This window comes from Balaenoptera musculus, chromosome 8 (genome assembly GCF_009873245.2).
Source record: "Balaenoptera musculus isolate JJ_BM4_2016_0621 chromosome 8, mBalMus1.pri.v3, whole genome shotgun sequence".
NCBI lineage: Eukaryota > Metazoa > Chordata > Mammalia > Artiodactyla > Balaenopteridae > Balaenoptera > Balaenoptera musculus.
This window is the reverse complement of record NC_045792.1, coordinates 24781954-24796754: the sequence shown is the minus strand read 5'-3', so window position 1 is coordinate 24796754 and position 14801 is coordinate 24781954. Positions and strand designations below refer to the sequence as shown.

Sequence of the window (14801 nt, the reverse complement as noted above, 5' to 3'; positions counted from 1 at the left end):
CTTAGGCCCCACCCTCCACAGCCAAGGCCGTTCCCACCTTTTTTCTACTGTTTTTTTACCATCCCGCAGAACTTGTGGGATCTTGGTTCATGAGCCGGGGTCGAGCCAAAGCTCCTGTAGTGGGAGCTCTGAGTCCAAACCACTGAACTAACAGAGAACCTCAGACCCCAGGGAATATTCATCAGAGTGAGGTCCCCCGGAGGTCCTCACCTCAGCACCAAGACCCACCTCTATCCAACAGCCTACAAACTGCAGTGTTGGAAGCCACAGGCCAAACAACCAGGAAGACAGGAACACAATCACACTCATTAAAAAAAGAAAAAAAAAACCCAATGAGACAGCAAAAAAATATGTCACAGATGAAGGGGCAAGGTAAAAACCTACAAGACCAAATAAATGAAGAGGAAATAGGCAATCTACCTGAAAAGGAATTCAGAGTAATGATAGTAAACATGATCTAGAATCTCAGAAATAGAATGGAGACACGGATTGAGAAAATACAAGAAATGTTTAACAAAGATCTAGAAGAATTAAAGAACAAAAAAACAAAGATGAACAACATAATAACTGGAATGAAAAATACCCTAGACGGAATCAATAACAGAATAACTGAGGTAGAAGAACGAATAAGTAAGCTGGAAGACAAAATGGTGGAAATAACTGCCAAGGAGCAGAATAAAGAAAAAAGAATGAAAAGAATTGAAGACAATCTCGGAGACCACTGGGACAACACGAAATGCACCAACATTCAACTTATAGGGTCCCAGAAGAAGAAGAGAAAAAGAAAGCGTCTGAGAAAATATTTGAAGAGATTATAGTTGAAAACTTCCTTAACGTGGGAAAGGAAATAGTCACCTAAGTCCAGGAAGCACAGAGAGTCCATACAGGATAAACCCTAGGAGAAACACACCAAGACACATATTAATCAAACTAACAAAAATTAAATTCAAAGAAAAAATATTAAAAGCAGCAAGGGAAAAACAATAAATAACATGCAAAGGAATCCCAATAAGGTTATCAGCGGATTTTTCAGCATAAACTCTGCAGGCCAGAAGGGAGTGGCAGGAAATACTTAAAGTGATGAAAGAGAAAAACCTAAAACCAAGATTACTCTACTGGCAAGGATCTCATTCAGATTCAATGGAGAAGTCAAAAGCTTTTCAGAAAAGCAAAAGCTAAGAGAATTCAGCACCACCAAACCAGCTTTACAACAAATGCTAAAGAAACTTCTCTAGGCAGGAAACACGAGAAGAAAAAGACCCACAAAAACAAACCCAAAACAATTAAGAAAATGGTAATAGAAACATACATATCAATAACCTTGAATGTAAATAGATTAAAGCCCCCCCCCCAAAAGACACAGACTGGCTGAATGGATACAAAAAACAAGACCCATATACACTGTCTACAAGAGACCCACTTCAGACCTAGGGACACATAAAGACTGAAAGTGAAGGGACGGAAAAAGATATTCCATGCAAATGGAAATCAAAAGAAAGCTGGAGTAGCAATACTCGTATCAGATAAAATAGACTATAAAATAAAGACTGTTACAAGAGATAAGGAAGGACACTACATAATGATCAAGAGATTAATCTAAAAAAGAAGATATAACAATTGTAACTGTTTATGCACCCAACATAGGAGCACCTCAATACATAAGGCAAATGCTAACAACCATGAAAGGGGAAATAGTAACACAATAATAGTGGGGGACTTTAACACCCCACTTACACCAATGGACAGATCATCCAAACATAAAATAAATAAGGAAACACAAGCTTTAAATGACACAATATACCAGATAGATTTAACTGATATTTATAGAACATTCCACCCAAAAGTGGCAGAATACACTTTCTTCTCAAGTGCACACAGAACATTCTCCAGGATAGATCCCATCTTGGGACACAAATCAAGACTCTGAAAATTTAAGAAAATTGAAATCATATGCAGCATCTTTTCTGACCACAACGTTATGAGATTAGAAATCAATTACAGGAAAAAAACTGTAAAAAACATAAATACATGGAGGCTAAACAGTGCACTACTAAATAACCAAGAGATCATTGAAGAAGTCAAAGAAGAAATAAAAAAATACATAGAAACAAATGACAATGAAAACACAACGACCCAAAACCTGTGGGACACAGCAAAATCAGTTCTAAGAAGGAAGTTTATAGCAATTCAATCTCACCTCAAGAAACAAGAAAAATCTCAAATAAACAATCTAACCCTACACCTAAAGCAACTAGAGAAAGAAGAACAAAGAAAACCCAAAGTCAGTAGAAGGAAAGAAATCATAAAGATCAGAGCAGAAATAAATGAAATAGAAATGAAGAAAACAATAGAAAAGATCAATAAAACTAAAAGCTGGTTCTTTGAGAAGATAAACAACATTGATAAGGCCAGACTCATCAAGAAAAAAAGGGAGAGGACGCAAATCAATAAAATTAGAAATGAAAAAGGATAAATCACATTTGACACCATAGAAATACAAAGGATTATAAGAGACTACTACAAACAACTATATGCCAATAAAATGGACAACCATGAAGAAATGGACAAATTCTTGGAAAGGTACAATTTTCCAAGACTGAACCAGGAAGAATTAGAAAATATAAACAGACCTATCACAAGTAATGATATTGAAACCATAATTTAAAATTTTCCAACAAACAGAAGTCCAAGACCAGATGGCTCCAAAGGCGAATTCCATCTAACATTTAGAGAAGAGCTAACACCCATCCTTCTCAAACTCTTCCAAAAAATTGCAGAGGGAGGAACACTCCCAAATTCATTATACGAAGCCACCATCACCCTGATACGAAAACCAGAAAAAGATATCACAAAAAAAGAAAATTATAGACCAATATCACTGATGAACATAGATGCAAAAATCCTGAACAAAATACTAGCAAACAGAATCCAACAACATATTAAAAGGATCATACACCGTGATCAAGTAGGATTTATCCCATGGATGCAAGGATTCTTCAATATACACAAATCAATCAATGTGATACACCATATTAACAAATTAAGGAATAAAAACCATATGATCATCTCAATAGATGCAGAAAAGCTTTTGACAAAATTCAACACCCATTTATGATAAAAACTCTCCAGAAAATGGGCATAGAGGGAACCTACCTCAACATAATAAAGGCCATATATGACCAACCCACAGCAAACAGCATAAGCAATGGTGAAAAACTGAAAGCATTTCCACTAAGATCAGCAACAAGACAAGGATGTCCACTCTCATCACTCTTATTCACCATAGTTTTGGAAGTCCTAGCCACGGCAATCAGAGAAGCAAGAGAAATAAAAGGAATACAAATTGGAAAAGAAGAAGTAAAACTGTCACTGTTTGCAGATGATATGATACTATACATAGAGAGTCCTAAAGATGCAACCAGAAGACTACTAGAACTAATCAATGAAATTGGTAAGGTTTCAGGATACAAAATTAATGCACAGAAATCTCTGGCGTTCCTATACACTAACAACAAAAAAATCAAAAAGAGAAATTAAGGAAACACTCCCATTTACCATCACAACAAAAAGAATAAAATACCTAGGAATAAACCTACCTAAGGAGACAAAAGACTTACTCAGAAAACTATAACACACTGATGAAAGGAATCAAAGATGACATAAACAGATGGAGTAATACACCATGTTCTTGGAATGGAAGAATCAATATTGTGAAAATGACAATACTACCCAAAGCAATCTACAGATTCAATGCAATCCCTATCAAACTACCAAGGGCATTCTTCACAGAATTAGAACAAAAAAATTTTACAATTCATATAGAAATACAAAAGACCCCAAATAGCCAAAGCAATCTTGACAAAGAAAAACGGAGTTGGAGGAATCAAGCTCCCAATTTCAAATTATACTACAAAGCCACAGTAATCAAGACAGTATGGTGCTGGCACAAAAACAGAAATATAGATCAATGGTAAAGGATAGACAGCCCAGAGATAAACCCACACACATATGGTCACCTAATTCATGACAAAGGAGGCAAGGATATACAATGGAGAAAAGACAGCCTCTTCAATAAGTGGTGCTGGGAAAACTGGACAGCTACATGTAAAAGAATGAAATTAGAACACTCCCCAACACCATACACAAAAATAAACTCAAAATGGATTAAAGACCTAAATGTAAGACCAGACACTATAAAACTCTTAGACGAAAATATAGGTAGAACACTCTATGACATAAATCACAGCAAGATCTTTTTTGACCCACGTCCTAGAGAAATGTAAATAAAAACAAGAATAAACAAATGGGACCTAATGAAACTTAAAAGCTTTTGCACAGCAAAGGAAACCATAAACAAGATGAAAAGACAACCCTCAGAATGGGAGGAAATATTTGCAAATGAACCAATGGACAAAGGATTAATCTCCAAAATATACAAACAGTACATGGAGCTCAATATCAAAAAAACAAACAATTCAATTAAAAAATGGGTGAAAGACCTAAATAGACATCTCACCAAAGAAGACATACAGATGGCCAAGAGGCACATGAAAAGATGCTCAACATCACAAATTATTAGAGAAATGCAAATCAAGACTACAATGAGGTATCACCTCAGACCAGTCACAATGGCCATTATCAAAAAATCTAGAAACATGGGCTTCCCTGGTGGCGCAGTGGTTGAGAATCTGCCTGCCAATGCAGGGGACATGGGTTCGGGCCCTGGTCTGGGAAGATCCCACATGCCGCGGAGCAACTGGGCCCATGAGCCACAATTACTAAGCCTGCACGTCTGAAGCCTGTGCTCCGCAACAACAGAGGCTGCGATAGTGAGAGGCCTGAGCATCGCGATGAAGAGTGGCCCCCTCTTGCCACAACTAGAGAAAGCCCTTGCACAGAAACGAAGACACAACACAGCCATAAATAAATTAATTAATTAATTAAAAAAAATCTAGAAACAATAAATGGTGGAAAGGGTGTGGTGAAAAGTGAAGCCTCCTCCACTGTTGGTGGGAATGCAAACTGATACAACCACTATGGAGAACAGTATGGAGGTTCCTTAAAAAACTAAAAATAGAACTATCCTATGACCCAGCAATCCCAATACTGGGCATATACCCTGAGAAAACCATAAGTCAAAAAGAGACATGCACCACAATGTTCATTGCAGCACTATTTACAATAGCCAGGACATGTAACCAACCTAAATGTCCATTGACAGATGAATGGATAAAGAACATGTGGCACATATATACAATGGAATATTACTCAGCCATAAAAAGAAATGAAATTGAGTTATTTGTAGTGAGGTGGATGGACCTAGAGTCTGTCATACAGAGTGAAGCAAGTCAGAAAGAGAAAAACAAATACCGTATGATAACACATATATGTGGAATCTAAAGGGAAAAAAAATGGTACTGATGAACCTAGTGGCAAGGCAGGAATAAATACGTAGACATAGAGAATGGACTTGAGGACATGGGGGAGGGGAGGGGGAAGCTGGGGCGAAGTGAGAGTAGCATCGACATGTATACACTACCAAATGTAAATAGCTAGTGGGAAGCAGTAGCATAGCACAGGGAGATCAGGTAGGTGCTTTGCAATGACCCAGAGATGTGAGATAGGGAGGGTGGGAGGGAGGCTCAAGAGGGAAGGGATATGGGGATATATGTATGCATATGGTTGACTCACTTTGTTGTACAACAGAAACTAACACAGTATTGTGAAGCAATTATACCCCAATAAAGATCTATTAAAAAAATAAAAACTATATACTGGGACTTCCCTGGTGGTCCAGTGGTTAAGACTTCACCTTCCAGTGCAGGAGGTGTGGGTTCGATCCCTGGTCCTGGGGAGCTAAGATCCCACATGCCTCGTGGCCAAAAAACGAAAACATAAAACAGAAGCAATATTGTAACAAATTCAATAAAGACTTTAAAAATGGTCCACATCAGAAAAAAACAACTATATAATGAACTTTTAGGGTGTTGGAGGAACACTTAGGCCCCATTTTTTATATTTCCCTAGGAATGGAGAGAATCTCTATAGGAGTGAAAGTAATAAGAAGAACAAACCTCGCTTTTCTCCATTCCTTCACTTCCAACTCCCCAGGAGAGAAGGCATATCTCAGCTGATTGGTTTGCCTGGAGCCAAACCTGCTTGGGTGAGCCCTTTCCTCTCTCCTTCTCAAATCCCGCTGGTTTGCAGAATCTAATTTATGCTTCCTCATGTCCTCTGTTATAGGGGCAGCCTCTGCCTCTATAGGAAAAGTCTCCAGTTGTACTAGTGTAAAGGACAGTATGTCTAATTCATAGGTGAATTATTAATAAGTCCACTTGGCTACAGATCCAAAGCCATGATCTTCCATGTTTTCTCAGTAGTTAAGTTGACAATCTGATATTCATTTATCTTTCATTTCATTTCTCAATTGGTTACACAGGAGGAAAAAACAAAGATGTTCTTTACTGGTCCCCTAAAGCTACAAGCCAGGATAAGAGGTAAAATTAAAATAAACCAGACAGAGAAGAGCTCTTTTCCCTTCCTGTCCTCATTATTTTTGAAAGCACTTAATAAGAATCCACACATGTAGTTGATAAGATGGTTCTGTCTTATCAAATACACTAGCTCTGTAGTCACAGTATCGACATAATCACAAGCTCAGCAAAAGTTAAAAAGCCAAAGCACTATAGCTAGTGATGGGAACTAAGCAAATGCAAAAAAATACTAGTAAACAGTACTTGCATCCAGGAACAAGATCAGATTTTGAAACAACCTCATATTTTAAAGATTCTTGTAGATTTGAAATTCTGATTTCTCTTTTTTTTTAATTGGAGTATAATTGCTTTACAATGTTGTGTTAGTTTCTGTTGTACAATGCAGTGAATCAGCTATATGTATATCTCCTCCCTCTTTTTTTTAAATAAATTTATTTATTTATTTTATTTTTGGCTGCATTGGGTCTTCGTTGCTGTGCACGGCCTTTCTCTAGTTGTGGCGAACGAGGGCTACTCCTCGTTGCGGTACACGGGCTTCTCATTGCAGTGGTTTCTCTTGTTGCGGAGCATGGGCTCTAGGTGTGCAGGATTCAGGAGTTGTAGCACACAGGCTCAGTAGTTGTGGCGCACAGGCCCAGCTGCTCCATAGCATGTGGGATCTTCCCGGACCAGGGCTCGAACCCATGTCCCCTGCATTGGCAGGCAGACTGTCAACCACTGAGCCATCAGGGAAGTCCTCTCCTCCCTCTTGGACCTCCCTCCCACCACCCCCATCCCACCCATCTAGGTCGTCACAGAATACCAAGCTGAGCTCCTTGAACTATACAGCAGGTTCCCACTAGCTATCTATTTTACACATGGTAGTGTATTTATGTCAAACCTTATCTGCCAATTCTTCCCATGTTCCCCTCCCCCCGCATGAACACATGTCCGTTCTCTATGTCTACATCTCTATTCCTGCCCTGCAAATAGGTTCATCTGCACCATTTTTCTAGATTCTACATATATGCGTTAATATACGATATTTGTTTTCCTCTTTCTGGCTTACTTCACTCTGTATGACAGACTCTAGGTCCATCCACATCTCTGCAAATTACCCAATTTCATTCCTTTTTATGGCTGAATAATATTCCATTGTACATATGTACCACATCTTGAAATGTCATTGGACATTTTGGTTGTTTCTATGTCCTAGCTACTGTAAACAGTGCTGCAATGAACATTGGGGTACATGTGTCCTTTTCAATTATGGTTTTCTCAGGGTATATGCCCAGTAGTGGGATTGCTGGATCATATGATAGTTCTATTTTTAGTTTTTTAAGGAACCTCCATACTGGTCTCCACAGTGGCTGTATCAGTTTACATTCCCAGCAACAGTGCAAAAGGGTTCCCTTTTCTCCACACCCTCTCCAGCATTTATTGCTTGTAGATTTTTTGATGATGGCCATTCTGACCAATGTGAGGTGATACCTCATTGTAGTTTTGACTTGCATTTCTCTAATAATTACAGATGTTGAGCATCTTTTCAAGTGCCTCTAGGCCATCTGTATGTCTTCTTTGGTGAAATGTCTATTTAGGTCTTCTGCCCATTTTTTAATTGGGTTGTTTGTTTTTTTGATATTGAGCTGCATGAGCTGTTTGTATATTTTGGAGATTAAGCCTTTGTCTGTTGCTTCATTTGCAAATATTTCCTCCCATTCTGAGGTTGTCTTTTCATCTTGTTTATGGTTTCCTTTGCTGTTCAAAAGCTTTTAAGTTGATTTCTATCTAAAATTCTATCTGCAGTTTGCAAGGACTGCTTTAAATCACACTTTTGATAGTTTCTTTAGCAGTTCAAATAAAGTACAACTATTAAAAACAAGTCAGTGGGGCTTCCCTGGTGGCGCAGTGGTTGGGAATCTGCCTGCCAATGCAGGGGACACGGGTTGGAGCCCTGGTCTGGGAAGATCCCACATGCCGCGGAGCAACTAGGCCCGTGAGTCACAACTACTGAGCCTGCGCATCTGGAGCTTGTGCTCCGCAACAAGAGAGGCCGTGACAGTGAGAGGCCCGCGCACCACGATGAAGAGTGGCCCCCGCTCGCCGCAACTAGAGAAGGTCCTCGCGCAGAAATGAAGACCCAACACAGCCAAAAATAAATAAATTAATTAATTAATTTAAAAAAACCCAAGTCAATGAATAAACATGAACCTCTTATTCTTCATTTGTAAAGATAAGGACATTACCCTCTACTGCTCAAAGTTGTTGAAGGTACTGAATCATATACTATACGTGAAAAAGTTTATCACAATTCCAGACACATTTTACTTTTCTTTTATCTATAGCCTGCAGCTACTATCTTTAGCCACTAGATGGCAATGCTGCTACAGTAAATTATTGCAAAATGGAAGTCTGGATTTTATTTAACTTCTAAAAGTAAAATGTGTAAAAATTAACTTAAAGGACTTTTCCTGGCATCTGATGAACTGATAGATAAAACTTTGGACACCTAAAAGAAGAGACTGTGATAATTTCACACTCTGTAAGAAATGAAACTGCTAATGGTGCCTTTACATTTCATTTTTAAATCTTAATTCAATTGGATTAAGAAACGTGAGAAATCCTACGAAAAGGGCATTGTATAAGGTAAGGCATTTGCTGATAGCTAATAAAAATGTTTGAATATTTACCTCTGCCCCCAAACTGAGAGAAACGATCTCATCCTCAAACGCAGAATGCGTGTCAACATGAGCAGGAATTCCTGAAATGGCAGATAGGATAACACAGGTCACTTCATTTTTCCTTTTAGTAGATTTAAGACAACTCTAAATATAGCCTCACAGTATTACAGTGAAAACATCATTTGATAAACAGGAATGTACTGTAATTTTAGTTAAAAGGAAACATTTAAGGTGAATGTGAATAAAATTAAACTAAGTCTAAACTAAAAGTATAACTTCATGTTAAAGCACTATAGTGACCTGACTGTAAAATCAAGATTTGAGAGTCACTCCTTAACTAGGACATTTACCCAATCCCAGCCCAAGAGGAATTGTGAAAGATAACTAACAAAGTCATTTTGACCTCTGAATACTGGATTCCCAAGTACTTGTAGGACAAAAACAACAGGCAGGTGTGAAGACTAGTCTTATCAATAATTAAGAGATGGCTTCTTCCACCAGTCTCTCAATCTATGTTAAATGAGTATCTCTTACTTGAAAGGAACTTTGCTACATGGTGAGAGTACCTAAAGCTAGTAAGACAATCCCTGTCCTCAAGGAGCTTATAGACCAATGGAAAGACAGATAGGTAAATAAGCTATCATAAAACATCCTGATAAATGCAGAGAAGGAAAAAAACCCACAACTCCTGCCATTAATAAAACCCTCAATATCATTTGATTAGTACAAATATCAGATGAAGATGCTGCTAACAAGTGCAAAAAATCAATAACCTAAAGATTTTTTACTAAAATATCATCCTAGAATTGTCTTCCACATTCTCAACAGAAGAGAAAGAAGAGCATGATGATCCAACCAGTTAGCCTTCTTCTATGTACCTGTAAATTATTTGATTTCTTCCATTTTACATGCCTCCTTTGTTTTTAAAGCAATCTTCTCCCTCTCTAAAAAAAAATGTTGAGGGAGAACAAAAGAAAAATCACAAATAGCAACTGTGTCTGTTTACACTTAGAGATGCAAATTCCTCAAGAGACTGAGTGTAGAATTGCAAATGGATTGAAATCAACACAGGTAACAAACATAAGCAAATTAAGAGTCAGTTCCAGCTAAAAAATACTATCTTTGATCTTAGAGAGTTACATAACCCACTTAGTTATGAAATATATGACTGGAATTTTAGAAGAAGAAATATTCACCATGCCCAGGTTCATACTGGTTAACAGTCAGTTGATCAGGTTTATGTTTAATGAAACCTTCCTTCAACCATTTCTCCAAAATGCTATCACAAATGTCCGGAAGACCTGAAACCGGTAATCATAAAGGTGAAACATATTAAAATATTTACTTTGCATATGTTACCCAAGAATGAAAAAACAGCCACTATGATAAAAATCACACAGCTTTTAGTTTAGTGGTCAGATCCAAACATAATAGTAAACTCACAAGCAAAGTAAAATAAAAACAAAATTTTAAGAATCTTTTAAAGTTATTTTATTGATTTTATCAAATAAAATGTACAAAAGAACAATTTTGCAGAGAACAATTTTGGTATTTTGTAAAACAGAAATAAAATGATAAAATTTACTATATTATATATTGGAAATTAGCCTGACCACTTTCTTTTTTGTTATTTTAAATTATTAATTTACTTTAAATTTAATTATTTTAAATTATTTCTTTTTAAAAAACATGCTTTTCAAAGTGGGACTAACTTACTTTTATTGGAGTCATAAGTGTTATTTCATGAGGCAAAGGAAATCTTTAAATAAGATGAAAGTCATAAAAATACAGATAAATTTAACTCCAACAAAGAATTCTACCAAAGGATTAATATCCTGATTATACAGTAAATTCTTATTAATATATTTGACCACCCGTTAGAAAAAACTGGTAAAGAAGATGAAAAAGAATTCACAGAAAAGGAAATAAAAATGGTCAACCTCACTAGTAATCAGGTGATTATAAAGTTAGAAGTTTTACAATATCACATGCTGCTAGGGGTAGGGGGAAGGAGGTACACACTTCGTGAGAGTATGTTGGTATAGCTTTTTTAGGGTGCAATTTGTCAGTGTCTATTGACATTTTTAAATGAACATAACTCTGACACAATTCTAATTTAGTAGTTTCCCTTGAGCAACTCTTGCTTTAATGCAGAAAGACGTGTGTACAAAGATCACTACAGCACAACTTGTAAAAGCTAAAAACTAGAAATAACCTAAATGTCTAGCAAAAGGAAATTAACTGAATAAGCTATTATTGAACATTCAATAAAATGAAAACCTATATAAGATCTCTAAGACATACTGTGAAAATGTGGTAATATATGAATATACAATTTATAACATACAATGTAATACTACGTGTTAACACCTATATACATTTACAGGTTATTTGGATGTAAACTCATTTATAAGGATTGAAATAGTATACACTAAACTGTTAATGGTACTACTTCTGAAGAGGAGTATGGGAGTATGGATAGTGTTCAAGAGAAATTAAATTTAGCTTTATTTGTATGTATAACATTTTTAACACAAAACTACACTATTTAGTTAATTAAAATGGTTTAAATTTAATCAACTGTTTCATAAGTTTACCTACAAATGACATACGAAAAATAATCTCAACCACGATATCCTAATATATTAATTTTTTTTCTGTACCAGCCCTTATTATTTATTAACAATTACTGGGTTTCCCTCATGGTGCAGTGGTTAAGAATCCGCCTGCCAATGCAGGGGACACGGGTTCGACCCCTGTTCCAGGAAGATCCCACATGCCGCGGAGCAACTAAGCCTGTGTGCCACAACTACTGAGCCTGCGCTCTAGAGCCCACGAGCCACAACTACTGAGCCCATGTGCCACAACTAGTGAAGCATATGCACCTAGAGCCCATGCTCCGCAACAAAAGCCACCGCAATGAGAAGCCCGTGCACCACAACAAAGAGTAGCCCCAACTCGCCACAACTAGAGAAAGCCTGCGTGCAGCAATGAAGACCCAATGCAGCCAAAAATAAATAAATAAAATAAATAAATAAATAATTTTTTTTTTAATGTATAAAAAAAACACAACAATTACTTACCCCCAGGTAATGGCTTATCTTTATCTACATGGTTGTTCTCATAGTGGAATTCATAGCCAAAATGCTTTACTCTTCTGTGTTTTAAGGATTTTTGAACTGTATGAAGAGAAGAGAGTAAACTGTACAGGAGAAAAAGAATTTCATTCCTCATATATTTCAAAGTCAACTTTATGAATAAGGATTGGTTTAGTAATGGTAACTTTTGTTAACTGCTAAATTATTGTCTTTAGTAAAATGAAACATTCTACCTCATAGCTGCTATTCTTTTAAGTCTAAAATTGAAACAAACTTTTAAGGGTTTCACCCAGTCAATCTGAAAGAGCTAAACATGTCCACTGCCACTCACAAGATTGCTAATGATCTGGAAAAGAGTCAAAGTAACTGATTTGTAAATTTCTCCAGGAGGTTCTTACTACATTATAATGATATGTTACTGAACTGCTGATTCCTCATAGGAAATTTGTCTTAGGGTAGAGAGAACCAAATAAGACAATATAGGGTTGTCCCTGGGTATCCTTGGGGGATTGGTTCCCTCAAATACCAAAATCCAAGGACGATAAAAGTCTCTTACATAAAATAGTGCAGTATTTGCATGTAACCTACATACAACTTTCACATCCTCCAGCATGCTTTAAATCATCTCTAGATTACTTACAATACCTAGTACAATGTAAATGCCATGTAAAATAGTTGTAAATAACAATGTAAATGCTATGTAAATAGTTGCCAACATGCGGCAAGTTCAAGTTTTGCTTTTTGGAACTTTCTGGAATTTTGCTTTTTTTTCCAAATATTTTCAATCCATGGTTGACGGAATTCATGGATACGGAACAGACGACCAGCTGTGTATAAAACAGCTTACAAATGTTAGTTCCACAAATGCTGACTAATAAATATTAATCAGTTTGGAGTTTTAAATTGATACCTATATAAACGTTATTTATTATTAATGCTCTTGAGAATTGTTGGTATGACTTACCTAACATTGTATCCAGGGTACTTTCAGTAATTTTGAGGAAATAGAGTTTTAATAAACCAAAGGAGGATAAGGCATTTTGCAGAAACTTTTAAACACCAGATTTAAAGTTTTACTTACAATTTTGATTGTCTGTATCTTCTGTCCAGTTAACACTTTCCAAAAGCATTTTCTCATCCTCAGAAGAAATAATTTCTTCTATTACCATGAGGCCTGGAGGCAAGGCTTGAAGCCCCAACTCTTTCCACTGTGCTGTGGGAAATGAAATTAAAATAGTCGAAATACAAAACTTAAAGTTCTCATAGACAAATAATTCTGTCCAATAGCCATTTATCAGTTCATAAAACCCCAAACCTCATTTTTAGAAATAAGAATGCTGAAAGGCACACAACATATTAAAAACAGAAAAATAAAGGCCAAGATAAAAATTATGGTACATTTTATCCACTGCAATTACCAATAGCAAATAGAACAGTATTTACTTAAATATTTTGTTTGAACACGATTAAGCCACTTTTTAAATCTCACTAAGAAAAAAGGTTTCTCATAATATCTACAGTATGCACCTCCATAAACAAACTAGATTCTAAATACTGAATCCAAAAATTTAAATACTCATTTTTGCTCCTATGGTCAAGTAATAGCAAAGTGTAAAACAACAGTATGGTGGTTTCTTAAAAAACTAAATATAGAGTTGTCATATGACTCAGCAATCCCACTCCTGGACATACATCAGGACAAAACTATAATTCAAAAAGATACATGCACCCCAATGTTCATAGCAGCACTATTTACAATAGCCAAGACATGGAAGCAACATAAATGTCCACTGACAGATGAATGGATAAAGAAGATGTGGTAAATACACACATACACACACACACACACACACAATGGAATACTACTCAGCCATAAAAAAGAATGAAATAATGCCATTTGCAGCAACATGGAAGCACCTAGAGATTATAATACTAAGGGAAGTAGTGAGAAAGAGAAAGACAAATACCATATGATATCACTTATATGTGGAATCCAAAATATGACACAAATGAAACAGACTCACAGACATAGAGAATGCACTTGTGGTTGGTTGCCAAGGGGGCTGGGCAGTGGGAGAGGGATGGTTTTGGGAGTTTGGGATTAGCAGATGCAAACTATTATATATAGAATGGATAAACAATAAGGTCCTACTATAGCACAGGGAACTATATTCAATATCCTGTAGTAAACTATTATGGAAAAGAATATGAGAAAGAATATATATGTGTGTATACATATGTATACACACATATATATTCTTTCTCATATTCTTTTCCATATATATACACATACATATATATATATATAACTGAATCACTTTGCTGTACACCAGACACTAATACAACCTTGTAAATCAACTATACTTCAATAAAAAATGCATAAAAAAAAATACATCTGGACCTAATACAGGATTTCAAATAAAAAACACTCCAAAACTCATTTCATGCAATTTCTTACAGTGTTCAACATGCTGAATGGGGGAAAACCCAAGGACAATATTTTTTGATTAAGACTTATTCTTACAACATTGTAAAACAACTGTACCCCA

The 14801-nt window shown here is 36.3% G+C and overlaps 1 protein-coding gene across 4 annotated transcripts in view; it reads right to left on the bottom strand.

The window, feature by feature from the left end:
- Positions 1-14801, bottom strand: part of ALKBH8 (alkB homolog 8, tRNA methyltransferase) — an 80738-nt gene that overhangs the window by 47754 nt on the left and 18183 nt on the right. For all 4 annotated transcript variants that reach the window (XM_036862615.1, XM_036862618.1, XM_036862616.1 and 1 more), the window contains exons 4-7: positions 13334-13465; positions 12238-12333; positions 10351-10455; positions 9164-9234 (exon numbers count right to left, since the gene is read on the bottom strand). In XM_036862615.1, the coding sequence (XP_036718510.1) occupies positions 9164-9234; positions 10351-10455; positions 12238-12333; positions 13334-13465 (404 nt within the window). The remainder of the gene's footprint in view (positions 1-9163; positions 9235-10350; positions 10456-12237; positions 12334-13333; positions 13466-14801) is intronic.